Source organism: Puntigrus tetrazona, chromosome 2 (assembly GCF_018831695.1).
Source record: "Puntigrus tetrazona isolate hp1 chromosome 2, ASM1883169v1, whole genome shotgun sequence".
Taxonomy (NCBI): Eukaryota; Metazoa; Chordata; class Actinopteri; order Cypriniformes; family Cyprinidae; genus Puntigrus; species Puntigrus tetrazona.
This window is the reverse complement of record NC_056700.1, coordinates 8,823,548-8,846,393: the sequence shown is the minus strand read 5'-3', so window position 1 is coordinate 8,846,393 and position 22,846 is coordinate 8,823,548. Positions and strand designations below refer to the sequence as shown.

Below are 22,846 nucleotides of genomic sequence, written 5' to 3'. Positions count from 1 at the left end.
GAAAACAGACCTTTCACTGTAGACCACGCTTTTTAAAAGGGTGGACAAAGTGATCATAAATGTTCCTTGTTAGCCACTAGATGGCACTATTTTTGAGTCAGTACTGACTTAAACATGCAACAACCCTCTTAATATGCTGGCAAGCCCAGCTCACTATCAGAAAGCAGGAATTTATTTTGAACAGTGCATAATAACAATTCACTTTTGCTTCGAAATGCAAAGAACCTTGTGAAAAATCAAACTGAAGGACAATTACTACATACAAACAACAAAATAAAACATGCAGTGAAAAAATCGCAAAAACAAAAACTTCATAAATGACTATGACTCACCTCTGGTTTGTTGATCAGGGATGCTGAATTCAGGCTATTTTGAGACTGGCTGTCTGAACTGCTGTCCTCTAGTAAAGACTCAGAATCAAAAGAGTGTGTTGTTGTGAGTTGTGCTGTCCTTGGTTTCAGAGACGTCGGTCTCTGAGGAGGATCAGAGAGACCATCAGTGCTCACTCCTGACCGGCGAGCAGAGAGAAGACGCAGCGGATCTAGAGGGGTAACGTAAACTCTTCCGGTGTGTCCAGCCCAGACCAGGACTGTGAGGTTTAGGGCTCATGGGCCTCGTTGGTGTATCAGCGCTCTCAAAACAGCTTAAAGATCTGGTCCAGGTAGGAGACATCTGGTTTGCAAGTGCAAAAACCGTGGGGTGTACAGGTGATTGCGACCTATCCTCTACACTGGGTTCAAAGCCATCTTCTGAGATCTGGTCAGAATCTAAGTAAGGAGCACAAGGTAGCTCACCTTCTTCCAGATATTTACAATCTTCAGGCTGTTCCTGAAGACCAGATTTGAAACTCTGTGAATCAGAATGGCACATGTTCCTCGAACTCGTTTGTGAAGCTGGTGAGCTGTTAAGTCTGGACCTGTTCTGAGGAGCACAGAAGGCACAATCGATATGGCTCTGATGTATGGACTTTTCACAGACCATCCCAGGAACCGATAGAGTTCTCTTACAAAGTTCTGCTTCCTTACAACGTTTCGACTTCCTCCAGGATTGCTTGTTTTTTACCTCCTCATTCTCTAACTGTGCAATCTGCTCCTGATTGTCCTTCTCAGGATATCTGGACTCAAACAGGCTAGACAGAGACTTGTGAGCCATTGCGAGCTTCATGCGCAAGTTTAAGTTATCTGTACTCTTGCTTCTTTTTTGTTGCAATCCCTCTGTTGCTGGGGAAGATCTAAAATTAAGTGCATCGCCATCTTTGTGCTGCTGATACGAATTCTGGGATATTGTATATTTCTCTCTATTATGCATGTTCAAAGCAAAAGCTTTTTCAAAAATATCATCGTTGGAGTGGTCTGCAAACTTTGCAATGTCTGTAAGATGATCTGTGCTTTGAGAAACAGAGGCCTTGTACAGTGAAGGGTTTCGAGTGGGTGACCTATGGTACTTCACCTCACCTCACCCGTTCATCTCCATCCTCATTGGAGTCCTTAATTTCTGGATCAACCTTGCTATTGCCTTTGTGCTCTCGTTTAATCTTACGGAACGAGGGCATTCGAGAAAAAACAGAAAACACAGAGCCCTTCCCCGATTGGGTTCTCTTATTTCTGGCAGAACCACGAAGACTAGATGATGAATGAGTGCTGTCCTCCATCTCTTCGCTGTTGGCACTGGAGTCAAGGTCTTGTGAGACAAAACTGCAAACACTATAACCATCACTACTATCAAATCCATTTGATAAAGAACTCAATGTTTCTCCAGCATCTGGTTCATTCATGACAGTGGTTACGTTGGCTTTTGTACACATAGCAGAAATGTCCTCATGTGGGTGGTTTGTGACGTCATCACAAGAGCTCCATTCCTCACTGAATCCACCTTCTGATAATGGACTTCCTCCTTTTGCTCCCCAGTCCATTCTCCATCACAAATGAGCTCTCAGGTGAACGGTCTGACTCAGAATGGCCTCTAAATTAGTGATGGGCAAAATACGGCAACACGTAACAAACGCGTCCTCGCCATTCGAGCTGCACAGTTCCAAAGATTGCCTACAAAGAGGATCAGAAGTTACACATATTGAATCAGTGCTTTCAGGCGAGCTTGCCATGAATGTTTCAAGCTTTCTCTCCATGTTTTCTAATGCATAAGTAGCATCGACCTTGAAAGAGCCACTCAATGGTAATATGCTTTTCTCTTGGACGAGCTCGAATGTTTGTGTGCAAGCAAATGGCCAATATGCGAAAATTCACAGTTTGTGGAGTCTGCATTAACCTCTCCATGTGTGCTGCATCGGTCATCTGTGTACGAGAGACTCAAGGTTTGCAACACTGCAGATCTGCTCTGACTGATGCCGCCTGTGCCCTTGAACTCAAATCCTCCTGCTGTCTGCTCTGCTTCTACCGTAGACGAGTGAAGCTGGCACTCCTTTCCACCACAGCAATCACAGAGCTGCTTTACTTTAGCATCTCTATGGAATCTGTTGAATTCAACATTATCTTTGCTGTCAGGTGCAGTTCCCATTTCAGGTGCTTGACTAGAAGGCGTTGTCTTTGCAATCATCACCTTCTGGGACTAAAGATCCAGTATCGAAACTAAACCTGCTGTATTTTTGCAAAGAACTGGGCAAAGAGACCTGTTTACCTGAGGCACACTCTTCTAAAGTAATGGCTTTAATATTATTATTTGTGTCTGAGCTGTATTCATTGTTTCTACTGTTCAGCTGGGAATAATCAAAAGGAGATTGTGCATTTGTGAAAGGATCAGTACATGCACTAGACAAAATATCAACATCCGGCTCAATTGTTCCAACTGACTTGTTTTGCCTTGCTTGTTTGTCAGACAGGGTGTCGGGTCTCTGAAATTGTTTGGAGGTCTCTGTATGTTCTTTAACACAATGTGCTACTTGTTTACAGTTCATATGAAGGCCATCACTGAGCTCCAAGCAAACATCTGTGGGACTGACTTGAGATTTGTCATATGAAATCTCAAATAGACTAGCCAGAGATTCAACAGGACTGTCTACAGGGCATCTATCGGCTTCAGGTGTCCTCATGTCAGGACACACGACACTCAATGACTTTGGCCTACTGTATTTTGTACATCCCGAACTATCAGAGTAAATAACTGACTGCTCTATCGAGGGAACTATTGTACACTCTTTCTGGTACCCTTTAATAATATGATGTCTTTTGCTCTTCTTCTGTGTATCTTTTAAAATGTCCCCATCATTGGTGTCAAAAGTTTTCGTGTTAACATACACTTGTGTCTCAGTGAATTTGTCATGCGTGTTACGGTTAATTCTGCTATTAGGGCACTGGCGGGTTTCATAAAAATTTGCCTCAGGCTCATGATATCCTGAAACAATGTCCTCTAAGCATCGACTGTCCATATGAAAACTACTAACTGAGTAATCCTTTTTTTCAGTGTGCATTTGTAATACTGGGAAATTTTGTTGACTGTAATGAGGTCTGGCCTGCAGATCTGACTGTTCTGAGATCCGGTCATTGATCACATGCTGATGCAGTGAATCTGACACTCCAGCAGAAGTTGCATTAGGCACATTTGAGAAAGCTCCCTCAGCTGCAAAAGTCTCGCATTCAGAAACAACAGGTGTAGTGTCATTTAAGTTCTGCTTTTTTAAATTTAGAATGTTATTCTTTTTGAAGTTCAAATCGAGTTCCTTGTCAGTATCGTTTGATGAAAGCCTTCCAGATGTTTTCAAGGATTGACTGACTTCACAGTTCATGCATACATCCACAGCGTCCTGTTTGAATTGTCCCTTTTCATAAAAAGCCGCTGTGTTTGAAATAAAACCAGAGTCTGACTCGGTCACAGTCCACTGGGTGTTCACAGAATTTGCCTTAATGAAATCAACCTGTGATTGACTGTGTTCCACTGCAGTTTGTGACTGGTTGCGCTCTATGGTGTTCTGTGATTGGTTTTGTTCTGTGAAATCCTGTGACTTCCTGCGTTGTATGGAATTCTGTGATTGGCTATTTTCCATGGAATTCTGTAACTGAATGTCTGACTGACTGTTTTCTCCTGAATCCTGTGATTGGCTGCATTCTACAGAATCGTTTGATTGGTTACGTTCTGCAGAATCCTGTGACTGGGTGTGTTGTAGTGAAGTCAGTGATGGACTATATTCTAATGGATCTTGTAATTTTTTGTGGACGTTAAAATTTTGGGATAGCATGTCTTCTACTAAGTCCTGTGATTGGCTGCGTTCTAATGAATTCTGTGATTGACTGCATTTTACACAACCCTGTGATTTGGTGTGTTCTACAGGGGTCTGTGATTGGCTGCGTTTGATGAAATTTTGGGATGGCATATCTTCTGGTTGCCTGTGTTCTACTGAATAAAGTAGTTGGCTGCATTCTATAGAATATTTAGAATATTTATTCACAGAATCCTGTGACTGGCTATGTTCTGTTGACGGCTGTGATTGGCAGTGCTCTACTGAGGATAGTGTTTGGCAGTGCGCTACTGAGGGCTGTGATTGGCTGTGTTTTGTTGGCTCCTTGAATTCCTGTTCAATAAGCTTCTCAACTGATACAGACTCAGATACAGAAAGATAACTTGATACAGATGAACTGATCTTATTCCCATCAACACCCAGCTCGTGACATTTGACATCTTTACTATTCGCAACAGATGCATTCGAAATCAACTGTATTTCAGTGTTACTACTGTCAATATAATTTTGCTGTAACGCTTCTCACTTGAGGTTATGATCTGTACCTGTGGCTCATTGTGTGCTGACTGAGTGTCTGTTATATTTTTGTTAATTTGATCCCATTTCGATCTTCCCTCAAAGGTGTCAGCAAACTGAGACTTGGCTCCATCACTGTCTGTTAAGGTCAATAATGAGTCATTAGCGGATGGCTCAGTGAGTGTTTGTGGTTCTACAGCATTTTCTAATGCCAGTGAGGGTGTTACTACGTAGGATTGGTCATTCCTTGAAGAAAAATCAACTCCAGGTCCTGCTGGAAATTTGCTGAAAACCTCCTCACATTCCAGAGCACCCTTAGCTTGAGACATTCCAGTGCCATCAACTCCCATGCGCATCATTCCCATGTTTTCAGTCTGCTTTTCCAATTGTTCTCTATCCACTGTTCTATTAAAACTGTCAGCATAATTGACAGAATGATGCTGCCTTGATGAAAAGGGATCTCTCCTTCTAACCGAAAGTGAATGTGAGTCCAGATGACCCATAGAGCTGAGCGGTATCCTGCAGTAGTCCTCAGTTTCATGACTCGAGCCAGAGAAAGTGTCACTGTGCCGTGAATGTGGGTTGAAATATTCTTCTTTTGTCTCCTCTGCTGCTTCAGGAACCGGCTCACACCATTCCTGATGGTCCTGCTGCTCTCCATGCTCCTCATCCTCAAGACAGCCTGCCTCACTCCCAGAGTCCTCTAAAGCTGGGGCCTAAGAGGACAAAGCAAATATGTGAGTTATTTTGAGTTCCTAACAAAGAGGATTTTTCTCAGAGTAAACTGTTTATAAGTGACATCAGTGAGGCAATTCAAAATAAGAATTAAACAATTTGTTATTTTTTTTGTCTGCAATCAATTTAACTAAAGCAGAACATATGTTTGTGATGTTACCCACAGAGGTATGATAATCGTTCAGTTACTCTTAAATTCTTTCCGCGCACACCTGGAACTAATGTGTCACTCAACCATGTCCTGCTTCATGCAGCCAAATCAAAACTCTTTAGAAAGCATCTGCTTATATACATCATCTGATCCATTAGCTCATTTGTTCAAGGAATCGTTTTCCCACAAAGAAAATTGTACATGATGATGAACAGATGCAGATGTAATGAACACACGAGAGCGTAACAGACTGCATGAGTCATTAACATCATATTAGCACAAGCAACAGGGGAACAAAAATTGACAACTGACAAAAAAAAGCTAATAAAAAGTAAATGACAGCAATACAACAGACTGCAAATGCTGCAAGTAACACCATATATCACAGTCACTAGAGAAAAAGCCAGATAGTGTGGTTACAAAATCTACCATTAGGGGATAACTGGAAAAAACGTGACCCCTTGAGCTCCACTCAAAGTCAGTAGGATGTGGAAAGGGATGGGAACTTGCACCAGAGCAGACATTTGCGCCGTCATCCAGCTTAGAGCAAACATACAAACAATCCCCTAAGTAGACCACCGGCCAACCTGCTGTTCGCAACACAACGTTGTTTTTTTCCCAGCACATTCCATAATCCCTTCTTATTAGCCTCATAACCCAGTGGTCTGTATATCAGTAACTAACCGTGTCTGCGATCTTGTAAGCTCAAAAGATTGTAAAAGCAGACACCAGACTAAGTCAATATGCTACTTGAAAACAGATGAAAGCCCCCTATCATACCCTGCTTGGGTTTAATAATTGAGGGGCCATCAAGCACAGCTCATCTCCAGCTAATCCAGTCAGCTCAACCTACTCCGAGGCCTTCATGTTAAATTAGAAAAGACATTAAGAAGAATGGCTTTAAGAACAGCAGGTATCAAAGAGTGCCAAATACTCCGTCTTTTGCTTGACGCTTATTTTTTGAAATACCAATACTAGATATTATCTATATATCTATTAGAAATGAATAGGCTATTAACTAAGATTTAATAAACGGTGTAGAATTATTGTTAATTCTTATTTCACTAACTAATGTTAACTGATGAAACCTCATTGTAAAGTTTGGTAACATGCATGATGCAGTTTTCCCATTTCAGTTCTCTAATGTTCAATATCCTATTAACAGAACTAATGTTTTACATGTTTAACAAAATATCAGTGTCAAACTGTGACGGAGCACATAGTGGTACAGCATTAGCCAAGTGTAAAACCTGTCCGCATTGGCCTCAGCCAACAACACGTCATCTGACCCCATTCAGGAACCAGAGCTTGTTTTGCCAAATTGATTACAGTTGAGTTCCCTAACTGGCTTAACATCTTAACACTACATCGTAGGCTGTGTAGCAGCATGGGGGGATTGGGTTCATGTTCAAGCGTGAATATACAGTATATAGAGTAGACATAAGAGGTAAAAAAGAAAATACAGAGCAAAAATGATAACACGCAATCATGCACATGAGACTGCTAATGACTCTTAAAGCCATTTGACCCACTACATGTTAAAAATATTCACAGTCCTTCAGCTTGGTTAATTTTTTATTCCCAACAAGAAAAGTTAAATATATACAGGGTTAATTACAGATCTTTGTAATATTATTTCACAGTAATTTATATATAGTAACCTAACATTCAAGATGGATTATTATAAGACTACAGAAGAAATAAAGACTAACTTACATACAATTCATAAATGTTTGATGTATGACAGGTCATGAATATTCAATGATCTGTAAAGTTCTCTTATAGTGAAGTATTCAGAAACATGAAGAATCTGAAAATTACAGCAAGAGTCATTTAATATTCCTCAAAAAATAAAGACTTTAATGTACTCCATGGAGCTTGGTTGCATTTTATTTTGATAGTCTACTTTAGACATTCTACAAACTATAGGTAACTTTGTAACTACATGTCAGCTAATAATATCTACTCACTCTCAAAGTAGACTGTTAGGCAAGGCAAGGCAAAATACAAGACACAAAGAAATCACAATTAACAATTTAAAATGAATAAATTTATATTTAGTTAATAAAAAAAAAAAAAGTATTCCACATTAATACAGTGCGCACAGTGATCATTCAACAAATGCACAGCTAAACAGATGAGATTTTAGCCTATAAAAGCGGCTAATGTTTTAGCAAACCTGATCTCTTCTGAAAGCTAGTTCCCGAATATGGGCAGCATAATAGCTAAAAACAGACTTCCCTTGTTATGTGTGAACCCTTGGTATTTCTAACTGACTTGATCCTAATGATCTGAGTGGTCTGCTAGTTTAAATTCAGTGACCATATCTGCAATGTATTTAGTCCCTATGCCACTGAGTGATTTATAACGGAGTAAAAGTGCTTTTAATCTATCCTAAATGTAACTGGAAGCTAGTATAAGGACCTGAGGTCTTGTGTAATATGCTCAGATTTTCTGGTTCTAGTAATAATCCTGGAAGCAGCGTTCTGGATGAGCTGCAGCTGTCTAATGGTCTTCTTGGGAAGGCCGGTGAGGAGAGCATTACAATAATCCACCTTTTTGATAATAAAGGCATGAAGTTTTGGAAACAAAACATCTAATTATTGCAGTGTTTTTGAGATGATAGTATGCTGATTTAGTTAAAGGGCATTGACATGACTACTGAAACTGAAGTCTGTCTCCAGAATCACCTTAAGATTCTTGACTAGATTTTTAGTTGTTTGCCCCCTAGGGTTTTGCCCCCAAGGGATGCATTCACCTTCAGAACTTCATTTTTGATTTCAAATGCAATGAATTCGTTTTTCTAGTTGTTTAACTGTCATGGCTGGTAGAATAAGTTGACATATATGAGTTTCTGATAGTCAGTATGTTATATGTTGTAGACCCATCAAAATAATGTGTTAGATGTTTCTACAAATACAATCTACAAATACTCTAACGACTGCTAGTTGACATGTAGTTGCAAAGTTACTTACGATTAGTAGAATGTCTGAAGTGGACTACCAAAATAAAGTGTTACTTTAAAGTGTTGAATTTAGTTAAAGTATTCCCAAAGCAAATCCCAGAGCTCAGACCAATTCTGAACCACAAAGTACACAAATTATCCCCATTCAACAGCAAGCTTGAGCAGTTTTGCTAAGATAACTTAAAAGTCAAAATGTGATGTTTTTTATATTTGAATGCCTAATCGTTTTTACAGATCAAAATATAGATTACTGAGAAACTTAGTCAAGTACACCACCATTTAAAAATATGTGATTAGTGAAGTTTTTACAGCTTTTATTTTGTATAAGCTACATTTTCTGCAGTTACCACTCCAGTCTTCAGTGTCCCGTGTTTCCCGTCTTTCAGAAACTATTCTAATATGCTGACTTTGTGCACATATATATATATATATATATATATATATATATATATATATATATATATATATATATATATATATATATATATATATATATATATATATATATATATATATATATATATAGATTCAAGTAAGCATCTTGAGTTCTTTTAAGTACAGTCTAGAGAATTTTAAGGGCTGCTGGGTAAGGCAGATCTGAATCCGTTCAACAAGTCAAACCAAAAAAAAGCTGAACCATGTATAGCCTTATAGCCTTCCTTCCATGTCGTTTCCCTTATAAGCACATCTGACACGATTCTTCAGCAAACAATAGTGCAAACAGTGCTATAAAAAAGACATTATAATTAGCTAATAAATAAAAAGCACAAATCCATTCACAGTCTTTCAATTTGCCGCTGACCTATCATAAAATGAGGTATCTACGCTCCCAGATATTTAATAATATCCATATCAATACTTGTGTGGCAGATCAGATTGTTCCGATCTTAAATCCTCACAATGGAGTCTCTTAAAGTCACTGGAAGAACACTGTAAAAGCGAGAGAGCGCTCGCTAATGAGATACACTGAGAATACACAGTGAGCTCAGCGTGCTTTTGCTTACATCATTCCTCATGGGTGCAGGATCGCTGCACAGTCCAGACTGAGCGTCTGCTTCCTTTAACCCTGAAGACATGCAAATGTAACATCAACATACTGTATAATCCTGCGCATGATAAAGACTTCGAAGCAATATCCTCTGTCGTTGTTTTACTTATGCATTTATTTATGTATGCATTGTACATTAGAATGCAAAAAAAAAAAAAAACAGCCAAGACACAGAGACTGCTAACATCTTTGTCCAGGCATTACAAACCTCCTCAGTTTAGATTTATGAGGATTCGTGATTCGGGAGCAGTGGTTTGGTTTCAGGAGAAGGTGGTTTTAAAGTCAGGAGGCGTTTGAGGTTCAGGAGGAGGTACAGGGTGCATCAGATCACTCTGGCACGCTGGAGTGCAGCAATCACAGGATCCTGCTGCTATCCCAACATGAGCATGAGCTCATCCCATCAGGGAGGCCAACCACAGAGAGGGGAACACGAGCAAACACATCTGCACACATGCAAGGATGTCACTGTCAGGAGATAACCACGCTCACAGGGGCTCCGTATGACTGAATTCTGTATTCTCAACCGACTGAGAAGACGGAAAAACTGCACTGCAGATATTTTCTAGGCTATATTTTGTGTCAAATCTAAAACTGTATTGAATGCACTGCATGTGACTAGTAATAGTTATGACATATGCAAGACTTTATGTATAATCATGAGGTCATCTAAAACCATACCTCATCATCATACCTCTTACAAGATCTCATCTGGCAGGATTTAATAGTAAAATAGCAAATGCCGATAATTTTAGCTGAAATACTTCTCGATAAAACCAAGTGGATACATTTTAGAGCTTCAGATTTCCAAGTATAGTGTAACCTTCATGAGCACTGCTGTGCATAAGAAGTGGATATGGTGATTTAGAGCAGGTGCACACACAGCTGAGATCCTCTCTGTGCCAACTAAATCAGCTGACTTCAGATCGGACAAACAGCTTTAACAAACCGCTCCCCAAAAAAACGTGAGCCACGCTATTTCCTAATGTTATAAAAACACTCATTCATTCAAAAACACTGCAAACAACAGTTTTAACAGTTTTAAAATCTCAGACCCACATTTAAACAAACAAATTGCAATAAACTATAATGCATTAATTTGTGTTCTAAATAATTAATACATTTAAACAACTTAATATCTTAAATACACTAAATGGAATGTATTACAAGCTTAATTTAAAGCCACAAGTTTCACATGTTACAACACTTCAACATTTTTGTTGGTTTATTTGAAGATCGTCTTCCAGCCATCTTTAGGGTCATGTGCTCGTTTTTGTTAGGAATTTGAGCCATTATATATTCATCAGAGTTGCTTTTATCAGGCATAGCATATTTATCTTTGAAGTGCAGGTATGAGGCTCCTTGTTTCATTGCCAATGTATTATAAACATGACCGGCACTCTTTTTTGCACTAAAAGTCTAGATCAGATATCTACTGCATAGCATTTAAGGCTTTTCAACTGCACATTTACCCTCTAATCTACTCAAAAAGCGTATAATGCAGCATGATCTTCTAAATGAAGACCTCCAGCAATAGCACACGCAACACACACTGGCTGCATAAATCAGATCAGTGTCATGGTGTCACGCGCATCACACTTGCATACTGAGCATGCTGTAAATTTTAAGAAGATGTGCACACTGTCTGACAGACAGTTAAGGTCAATGCTTACTGTTGAGATAAATCTAAATCGGAGATTTCAGTGACAACAAAAAAAAAAACCAGAGACATAGGGTAAGGAATGTTGTGTTTCTGAGATCTAGCATTTTGACAATCAAAAAACATGTTAAATGCTTTTTGATTACTACGTTTTCATGATTGCTACGTTTTTCTACGTTGCATTAATTGAACCATGTGATTTACAACCTGCGATTTTCTCCTGGTGTACAATAAGCCAGACTTTTCTCAGAGTCTGATAGCAGAACGTAATCTCAGAGTCTGTTTATTGATTTCCAAATCTGATTATCACATTATCTTAAATCCCTCGTGATGCACTGAAGCACAAGCGGTTAAACACACCCTCATCCCCACAATTTCTCTAAACTATTAGGGATCCCAGATAAACGTGTTGAATCGGCGGACCAAATAACAAGTGGTTTCTTGTTCCTAATGAGGAGGTGATGAGCAGCTTATGCAACGCTCCCCTGCTGAGGGACAGAATTTAAAGCCTTGCTCTGATAACTCTCAAAAAGACACTGAAGAAAAATGCACAGGGAAAAGACCTTTGCCCTATAAACTCCCTGATCCCTCGTGTCCATTCTAATCGGCAGAAGTTTGTTTACCAAACAGAATGATATATACTTTATCAGTGGTTGCATAATCTAAACAGACACAATCGCCAAAACACAAGGGAGCTGTTTTCCCAAAAACAGGTTTACAGGGCAGGGACTTAACTTGCTCGCAACAACACAGATTCAACTTTGTACCTTCTTTATCCCTATATGGTACATATTAGTACCTTAAATGTATATAATAGTATTTTAAAAGTGCGTATTGGTACCTAAAGTGTACACTTATGCCCCGGTGAAAGTTTTGTATGTTTTTTCTGAGGTAAATCATGCATTATGTTCTTAATAACCGCTGAAGAGATACCAATTACTATAGTACGTAAACTCTGACCTCCACAGAGATCTATAGATGCAATGTTTAAAATGACCACAGAGAGCTTTCGGCTAAAGATTATAGACCATATTAGGAATAGCATAGGTTGGGGTACGAGACAGGGGGTGCTACCGCACCTCTGCTTCACACTAGGTACCCTGTCGCCTCTTCGAGTTAGTTTACATTCCTATCCTGCTATCGCTCTCATTCTCTGTGTCTGAATAGCCTGGTCTTGCCTCTACTCTGGGAAATAGAAAATTTGTCCAGATCTATTATAAACTATTTCAGGAAGACACCAAAAACGGCTCATCTCGGCACATTTTACAGCATTGGCCGAGAGCTTCGTTTGCATGTTCACTATCATTGCCGTCACGTCATACTCTAAATGAGATTGTTCAGAAAGGTCATATAAGCTAATGAAAAATATTTAATTTGGTATGTTGTCTGCTTGCGTGCATTTTACAGGCACTTCTTCTGAGCTTCCTCATGTGTCACATGCCACAAGACTCAAATTTCACTAAATGTTTTGCTTAATGAAGCATATAAATCTCTCACTGCTCCTTTGTTTAGTTTTTTTTTTCTTCAATTAATTTGTCCGTCTATTTCCCTGTCCTGCCAAATGTAATAGAAGCCGATGTATTAAGTGACCGAGTGTGGTATGTAATCGGCATTCTCAAACCTGTATGTCAGAGGGATCGGGGGCCTCGAGCATCACACACACACACACACACACACACACACACCTATCGGTCCCAAACAACAATGTGCGTGCTAACACACGCATCCACACCCATACATTTACTCGTGTCTAGCTCTGACATGCCAAAACACTGTGATTCAAAGAGAAACCGGATAATCAAACTGCCCCAGGAAAACACAGATGGGGGAAAAACAACTCCTATTCATGTGCGATCTGATCGCTGATATTCCTGGCGGGAACAGCAGATTGCGACGGATCCTCTGTCGCATTGAAAACGGAATTGTTTGGGAAAAGTGCTGTTTCACGGGTTTAATTTCAGCTGGCGGCGTTAGAGATTTAAAAGGCCAAAAGTCAAGGCAGTTTATGTTCATAGCATGAAGTTTGACAACTGATTGATTAGGCTGTTGAGTGCTTATGTCAACAGAATTATGGCTGAAATGATCAGGAAGCGCTTATGCTGACTGAGCGCATGCATAAACTGCCTACATTCCCATGGCAAAAAAGGCAAAATATGAATTCAAACGAATCTCTTTCAGAGAGCGCCAGGCTGTGAGGATGCATTAATTCTCAACCATAATCTGACTCATGCGCGCATGACATATTGCCAATTCGACAATGCCCCTCAACGAGAGGTTCTTACATCATAGATGAGGCTGCTAGAAGAGCTGAGTAAGACACACGCGCTGCGCTCAAACTGAGCTGCGGCTGCGGTCCTGCTTCAGGACACTCGTGCTTCATTGCAATGCATCTGTAAGTGTCTGTGTTTCAACATCCCATAAAAACAGCTTTTTGAGAAGTAGGAGACATAGTGTCACGGTGACTCAGAGAAATATTTCAAAACTAGAGATAGTTCACCAGAAAATTTAATTATGATTCTGTCATCTTTTCTTCACTCTTATTTTACTCCAAACCTGTATGAATTTCTGATAACACTTTATTTTAGGGTCTCTTATCACTGCAATATTAGCCATTTATTAGTTCTATTAAGCACATATTAATGCCTGATTTTATATGACCTTATTCTACATCCCTAATCCTTCCCAATACCTAAATTTAACAACTAAACATTAATAAGCAGCAAATTAGGTATGCCTGGAAGGAAATGTCATAGTAAATAGTGAATAAGTGTTCCTTATTCTGAAGTGTTAACGATTTCCTTTCTTCTGCAAACCACAACCAAAGATATTTTGAAAAATGTTGGTTACAATTTGACCCATATTGACCCAACTTTTTTTCAAATAACTCTAAATATCTATTGTGTTTGACAGAAATTGAAAGGTCTTACCTTTATGACATAAAGGTGCGAAATAACAGGATAATAAATCCCAATTAAGATAAAAGATAAAAAAGGAAATTATCATTTGAAGAAAATGAAAAAGGGAATTCTAACTATTAACAAACCATTAACTATTACTTTGTTCATCTGTAAACTCCTTATTTTATGCTGTTAGGTTTAGAGATAGAATATGGTCATAAATAATATGTGCTTTATAAGTACTAACAAACAGCTAATATTCTAATAGTAACCATATTATTAAGCAACTAGTTAACAGTGCAAATTGCTCCGTATATTAAATTGTAACCACTTGAAAATAAATACACACATTTATAAATGTGAATTTCAATCTAAGCCTTCAAACACAGCTTGGGGTCACGATATAAAAAAAAATTTGATGAAAACATACATATCTTGTCATGTATGTCCAATATTTTGTATGCATGAACGTGTATTTAAAAACAGAAACACTACAGGTGACAAAACTTTTCCACACACACTTTTTCGGTGCTCAATGGAGGCCGATGGCAGTATGTCAAAGGCTTCCCACCTCAGCAGTGCCCGTAACTGTAAATTCAGCTGGCTGGACACTTCTGTCCTCTCTCTTATTTAAGTTAAGTTAGACCCTGCTTAAGCTGAAAAACCACTTGTCCCTTTGTGCCACTGAAAACAAATTTTCACCTCTTCAAATCCATGACAACGTCGAAGACGCTGCCAATACTTCCTCCCAACAGCTTGAGTCCACTCACGCACACTAATGCGGCCGTTGGTGAAGCTTCACTGACTCAGTGGGAGAAAGTCCAGGCGGTGATCTAGGCGTCCTTCATTTAATCGAATACATATGTGATCTCAAGAAACAAGCCCAAGGATACGACCAAACTGCCATTAAAGACATCCGACACAAAAATCACTATCTGTTTGATACTAAAAGAATTCCAAGAGAACAAACTTATTATTGAACACGAATAGAATAAAAGCAAACCGGTAAAATCCATGCTAATATTTTCAGCTGTGACATTTTTCATCCAAAACTTCAACATATTTTTCACCAAAGCAAATATGTCAAAAATGTTCCTTTGAACTCCTTTTCCAGGAAGCAAAGTTGCAAGATAACCTATTAAGAACGGCTTCAACTGAAAACAAACCGAATGCCATAACTAACCACAGTGACAGTGTGATGTTAATCTGTTCTGACACCAAGCTATGAAAACAAGCTGAAGCGCCTTACCTTAAAGAAGCTTCGTATGAAGTATATAACACTGAACATTGTGAGTGTGTTGAGGAGGGGACGGCTTCAATCCTCTTTCACTCCCCTTCTAACCCTCTCTCTCTCTATCCTCATGTCCTGTTGAGAGTTTCTCCAGCCCGTTCTGGCCGCATGCTTACTTGTTGCTATTTAGGAGCGCTCTAAGACTCATGACACAGCCAGAGAGAGAGAGAGAGAGAGAGAGAGAGAGAGAGAGAGAGAGAGAGAGAGAGAGAGAGAGAGAGAGAGAGAGAGAGAGAGAGAGAGAGAGAGAGAACCTGTCATGCCATGCCAGTGGTTTAAGTTTCCTAACAATGAGCCTTCCTTCGTTCAACTCAGCTATGTAAAAACAACCGTCTTAGCCAGAGAATCATTTAACCATTTCACTTCTGATCCTACGAGGCGTCTTAAAAGATTTAACTGCGCTGTCTGAGGCCGGTCCGAGGTACAATAGCAGCATGCAGAGTCGGGCTGGGGTGGATTAAAAAGGGTGTTGTGGGTGGAAAACATTAGATCATTTTATTTTTTATTTTATGTTGTTGGGTGACTGTCTGCGAAACGCCCAGCGTCTGGGCTAATGCTTTAATCTTAAACCTCCCACCCAGCAACTGTACCTGTGGTGTCTTGGTTTATATAAACTATGAGTGTGAAGCAAAACTAAACATCACTTGGCCGTCCCTGCAGTGAGGTCGAGTGGGCACACGCTCTCCAAAGGCGTGGTGTTATCATGTGTTTGTGATGGTGCTGAGTAACATACTGTATTGCAGGAAGGTTTAACCCATGAGGAGAGAAACTGCGGTGAAACTGAGGTATCCTTCAAGTGTACAAGCTGTGTCACCAAAAACAACTAAATTACTATTCAACTGCTTGCTACTGGTTGACAATAATCGGATTGTTGTAAGTAATAAGTAATATTATTCAACATTAACCAAGGTTCTTTATAGGAATCAATGGTTCTACAAAGACTCATGGATGCATCCATTTTAAATTCAGAAAATGTTCTTTAGAATTTTAAAATGTACTTTCAAATGTTTTTTTTAGGAATTGATCACTGAAAGATTCTTTGGAGAACCTTCATTTTTAAGAGTGTATTTTATTTTAAATTATTTTTTTAAAAATACATAAAAATTGTTCAAAAACAATATAAAACAATAAAAAAACAGTTTTTACTGTCTATTAATCAATTTAATGAACGTATGCTGCTTAAAAGAATGTATTTCTTTTTTATATTTAAAGGCTCCCATAGTTAGGACTAATCAAATAATGTCAATAGAACTTTCTCGAACCAAAACACGGAATCGAAATGAATCATTTCCACAAGTGGTCAGGATGAACTGAGGGGACATCTTGTGAATGTTAAAGCATCTCGAGAGTGAATGAGGAAAGACAAATTTTGAGTAATCTAGGACCAGATTACAGCTCCAAGAGGGCCTGTTAAATCATGTCAGTCTAAAAGAATGTTTGAATGACAATAGCGTAATGCTGGCAGGTGAGCGAATAAAACTTCGGTATCAAGATTCACGTTATTAATAAAGCTTTGAAACAGTGTAGGAGTTCTTGACAGAGGGCGCCCTCTGCTGGACAAATGTCAAAACCCACCCGAGGGGCAGTAAAGGCCCAGAGATCACCGCTGGGTACTTGGGAATGCAAACTATTATGAGGATTCATCAGACTATCAAGTATCAAAAGCAAACTAAAATAATTTTTGGACGCTTGCCAGCTAAAAAACAGGACGGTAACGTATCCAAACGAAGAACAAAGTGACAAGAGTTACAACCAGACTGTAAAAATCAAAATTACTTGCTTGTTTTTCATCCTATGGTTAAATTATTTCACACAAAAATCAGCTATTGTAACCCAACAAAGAGCGTCTCTTATTCTCTGTTTTGTCTACACCTTTTTGGCTTGACCACAAATCACCGCCTGCTGCCCACAACAACGGACGATTCATCCGAGTCCCTCAGACCCGTCCTCCGAGTCTCCTCCGCCTGCAGACTCCTCTGTTCCCAGGGTGATGGCCGCCTCCTCGGGGGCTATTCAGTGTGTCAACTCTCTCTGGGAGGTAGACGGTCGAGGCAGTTGGCGACGGACGGGTAGCTCCAGCGTCCGGTACCCCCCCTCCATCTCCCTCCCTCACACTTTTCTCTCTCTAATTTAGTTTGACACTGTTTAGTTCGGAGGCCTTCCCTGAATGAGGCCATTGTGAACAAAGCCGCCGAAGGAAAACGTCAGTTCTTCGATTTCCCGCACTTTAGAGGATGAAGATTTCCACAGCGCGAGCGAGACGACGGGACTCTGTCAAGAAGCTCTGTGTGGGCCGACGACGGGCTTATGATATTCTCATAATGGATATGAACTCTTTCAAGAGGCTTTCGCGGAGACAAAGGGGCGGGGAGGCGGTGTGCCGGGAATCGACACAAAACGCATTATAATTACAAAAGCAGTCGGAGAGCACTCAGCTACCCAGCGGATCGCTCGCAGCGGCCTCCCACCACGATTCTGACAACTCAGCACAGCTATAGATACAAAGGCACTCAAGAAAACATGCCCGCGCTGAAATGTACACAACGGCCCGCGTGCACGTGGTCCCAAACGGAAGCGGCGAAAGGTCAACATTTATATAAGCGATACAGGAACCGCATTTAGCTTCTTGAGGAAATTACTAGGCTGGTATTTCATTCTTGCAAATTAAAATTTAGGTCCTTTCCACGCGTCCCACTGAACAGTATCGTTTGCTTTTTGTATTTAATATTCAATAAACAGTTATCTCAAATAAAAGGAATACTTTTTGTATGTATTATCCTTTATTATAGTGTACCCAAAATTGTCATCATTTACTCTTCCACGTGTTTTTCCAAATTGTATGCTCATTAAGGCTGTATTTACTTTTTTTTTACTTTTAAATATACTTTAATAAATATAATATATATATATATATATATGTCACGTGATCCTTCAGATTTATTACGAGTTGAAACTGTTGTGCCACTTACTATTTTATGGAACCTGTGATACTTTTTTGATTATTTGATAAATGAAAAGTTAAAAAATTCAAAAAACTATAAAGTTTAAAAAAGAACAGTCTTTATTGTCACTTTTATATATTTAACACATCCTTGCTGAAAAAAACAAGATAAAATTTACTGACCCGAACTTAGTGTATATTGTAACAAAAAATTATTATTTTCAGTAAATGCTGTTCTTTTAAACGTATTATTTGTCAAAGAATACTGACAAAACTTTCTGAAAAAAACATTTTAAATCTTACTGATCCTAAACATTTGAATGGCAGTGTACATATAAACATATTGTCTTTTATGTGTTGCATTTTTAGAGTTTATTGCTGTAAATACAGCAAAATTTGGGAGAAAATTAATAAAACAGTAAAACAGTAATATGAAAAAAAAGATTGATCTTGGTAAAATTATTGATAACACCTCCTTTCAATGGCTTACATTACAGCCACATATGTCTGCATACCAATGTTTTAGGAAAGTAGGAAATATTAGATATATTTAATAAACTACTATTATCTTAATACATAATACATATAAAAAAACTAGGTTTTTAGAACAAAAGAGATATGGACAAAGATTATTGATTCAACATATTACAAATATGATAATTGATTAACTGTAAAAAAAAGTTGTACACCCTTTTATACTTTTTAAACTAATCTTTTTATTTTCTAAATTGTCAGGGTTTTTTTAGATAACTTTCACTGATCAAAAATCTCAAAGAATTTCTCTGAAAAGTTTTTTTTTTTTTTTACTGAAACAAAGTCATAATCATGACATAAGATAGGTAACCTTCATGTCATAGTACACCACAACGGTCACTTGCATGAGACGCAATTTAAAAAGCATGTAGCATGAAAACCCTGAGGTGTCCTGGGTCATGAAACCTTGACATAACACACGTTTAACATGACCCTTGAACAGTGTGCGCCAATTACACGACGACGTGACAACTCACTACTAGTGTGTCACATGTGTTCTCAGTTGCTATTTTGTGTTTTTACAACACTAAAACTGTTTCATCTAAATTCCACCAAAACAAAATGTTTAGTCCATGCCGTGATATCATTTTTTGTTGTATCACCAGCATTCTTTGTTTCGGTAAAAAACTCCTATCTTAGCTCAACGTGCAGAGATGACTATCAGTACGCCTTCAGCAGACGCTTTTCATGAAAAGGGCAACACTGTTGCTTTGTAGGTGCAATAAAAAAATTAGCTCCGCGCTTTTTGAGCATCCCGAACAACTCAACATATTAATATACTTGAATCCCAATCATTAGATCAAAGAATATGGGTAAGCTCATCGGCACACAGAGCGGATCACAGCATTTAGGGCAAAATAATGATTTCAGAAGGATCATGTAACACTGAAACTAAAATATATCTATTTCTATATATTGTATAGAAATACATTTAATATAAACAACATTTATTTCTTAAATGAATACATGAATGTGTGTATATTTATATACATAATAAATATCCGCTGACAGTACACACACATATTAAACATAGAAACATTTTTAATTTGCATGTGGTTAATCACATGACAGCACAAATTCAAATATATTCAAAACAAAAATATTTCTCAATATTACTATGCTTTGATCAAATAAATGCAATCTTTCAAGAACTTAAAGTCCTACAGACTATGGATGTAAATATGTACGTAATGAGTTTTGTAGTAAATGAGTACTGTACGTAGGGATTCAGTCAATTATACAGTTTAACAGCACAACAATTAACCAATCGGATAAAGCATTCCACTGAGCGGTGTAATAATACAATGACACATGTGAGGTGACCTCAGATGTTATTAATCCAAGGGAGCTGTCTAGGTGGAGAAAGATCTTACTGATAGCTCTTGAGCTCTGGATTTGTAGAGTCCATGTTCCTGAGGCGAGGATGTCATTCCCATCGGACAGACTTTAACCCAGCCCGTGACAACAGAACCTCCCAAGACACGGAGCGTGAGAAGAAGCAGGAACAATGCAACATGCTGCCCATGGCAACTTGCAAGCACACACAATTAAGTTGTTGGTGCATATTACACACTGCTGTCCAGGCAACAGTGGCTCGTTGAGACCGTGAGGGTCAAATCAAAGGCCTCCTATGGAGTGTTCTTCTCAGAAGAACTTCCATTCCCACCTTTAGAGCACAAACCCTCTCAGACTTAACTGCTTTTTCTTATTACTACCAACTGTTTGGAGAAGATTGGGCCAGTGGTCTCCAGGGCCTGTCAATCAGAGAGCTTGTGAAATCGCTGCGTTTTTGAAACAGTAAGGAAAATGGCACGGATTCTGAAGATGAATCATTCACCATGAAACACACAGGACTCCTTGGAAGATCAACACTGAGCTCTCAATCATCAGAGTCAAGGATATATTACACTTGCAGAACTTCCTGCCATGACCAGGCCACAGCAGGCACTTAGTGATCCAAACATTTCTGGATTAAAAACAAAATGTTAGGTTAAGGGAAAGGATACGAGATTCTGATATACAGTATACATCAATCACTATACACAAGGGATGCACATTAAATCAGTGTTTATAGCGTTGGTGAATGCTGAATATGTGTTATTAAATGATCTATTTATTGTGCGTGCTCATTAACCCTGTGAAAGTACATTTAGATAAAGTATGAGAAAATTATCTTTAAAAACATATTAAATTAATAACAATATTACACGTAATTTACAACAATTCAACAAACAGATTTGTTGTTGTTTTTATTTATTATAAAACAAAATAATTGCAATATTTATATATTTTAATATGAAATTTAAAACTAATACTATATTTCAAATTACATTTCTAGCTAATTTAATTTTTTTAAGCAGCTGATTTTAATTATGATTTTTGATTTTAAAAATTATCTTATGTAAATTAAACAGGCCTATTATATTAAATATCATGCAAATAAATTATGTATAAATTAAATGTAAATATTAATAATTCAAATACATTTCAACATGTAATGACGATACATTCGATAATAACATTTTATCATACATCATATCATCTTGATCAAAGGACTAGTATGATTTCAGTTCAGCGGCTGTTGAACAATTCATTTTGTTAAAATTTTCTCCTACGCTGCAAACCTGTTCACCTGACAAGGTTACGAGGAATCATTTATCAGTCATGCATCATTTATAAGTCACTTTGAATGTGTCAGTTCTACAGAAAAACGCGAATTAAATTAAACAAAGATTTAAAGAGGATGCAAATCATCCTAGGGCTTTTCCAAAACAACACTTAGCGCCATGCGCATACATGAGCACTGTTGCTAAATGTCCTTTTAGACACTCGTGCAACAACCTGTATGGAACAAGACCTGATCATAAGACTGGTCTGTGTTTATCCGTGTTTATACGACTCTGTGCTGCTCATTTGCGCAGAGCCTAAACATAGCCCAAGATTCCCTACATGAGTCTTCCTTGCCGTGCATGTTAGTCTTGCATTTGTTTTGTTTTATTCCACCAGTGGTGTGACGTGACCGTTTTGTAAGCCCATAATGACACATGGCTCTGAGAGTGTGGAAACATAGCAAACAAGTGGTGATTTAGAGGCACAAGTGTTTTCAATCCTCCTCCTAAGAGAACTGAGTGCTGCTCACATGTACTGCACGCTATATACGACCCCTCCATCCAAGCAAAATACATATTTGCATACTATAAATACAGACTGCATCAGTGTGAAAATCCAGTACATCCAATGTACCAAGTGCAATCCGTGAACGCCATGTAAACTCTATGAAAGCAAGAAATTGTGCCACCTTCTAAATAAAGAGTCAATTATAAATTGGCAAAGTCTTCACTGCAGCTGCCATTAGAAGCTCCAGTTCCGTAAAACAGAGATGCGTGCACATTGACTTTACCAACCTGAAATATATGCTTATTAAAAGCTATTTGAGGATATGACAGATGTTCCTGATTTGAAATGTCATTTAAAATGTGAATTTGGCAAGCAGCTTCTCCTCATTCGAGAAGTTAGCATTGCATTGCCAAAATACGGCCGCTGAGAAAATTGCCTTTCCTAGACTTCGACTTCAGACAGTGCACTGTTTTTGAGGCAATCCCTAAATTCCATGCGTCTGATTACATTGCGATCGATTTATTTTAATGGCAACTTGCTTGTCTTAACTGAATCGTTCCAAATATTTAGACCCGTTACAGACCAGATGGCTCATCCAAAACATGCCTGTCGATCATATGAATCCTACTAGTCATAACCATAGTGAACCACAAAACAGAATGCTGTTGAAAGGACATGATCACGTTGATGGACCAACTAGCAGGTGCAGGAAATGGAATCTAGCCTTTAGTGGAGACACTACTGAGTCCTGTGAGACTCCCACATGGGCAGAGACCATACATGTGAGCTTAATCACTATTTGTCT

The 22,846-nt window shown here is 38.6% G+C and overlaps 1 protein-coding gene across 1 annotated transcript; it reads right to left on the bottom strand.

Annotated features, from left to right (window-relative positions):
• Positions 1-4,659: 4,659 nt before the first annotated feature.
• On the bottom strand, positions 4,660-15,574 carry LOC122361595. The gene is made up of 2 exons (XM_043262402.1): positions 15,408-15,574; positions 4,660-5,421 (listed from the first exon to the last, which is right to left on the bottom strand). Exons 1-2 carry the CDS (start codon positions 15,444-15,446, stop codon positions 4,660-4,662), a joined length of 801 nt encoding a protein of 266 aa, XP_043118337.1. The 5' UTR covers positions 15,447-15,574.
• Between the last annotated feature and the right edge of the window lie 7,272 nt (positions 15,575-22,846).

Bases quoted from the DNA above. Each gene is read 5' to 3' on its own strand.
- LOC122361595 (XM_043262402.1), bottom strand. From the start codon at position 15,446: ATGTTCAGTGTTATATACTTCATACGAAGCTTCTTTAAG. The intron at 5,422-15,407 runs GTAAGGCGCTTC...TTGTCCTCTTAG, and splicing joins TCATACGAAGCTTCTTTAAG to GCCCCAGCTTTAGAGGACTC.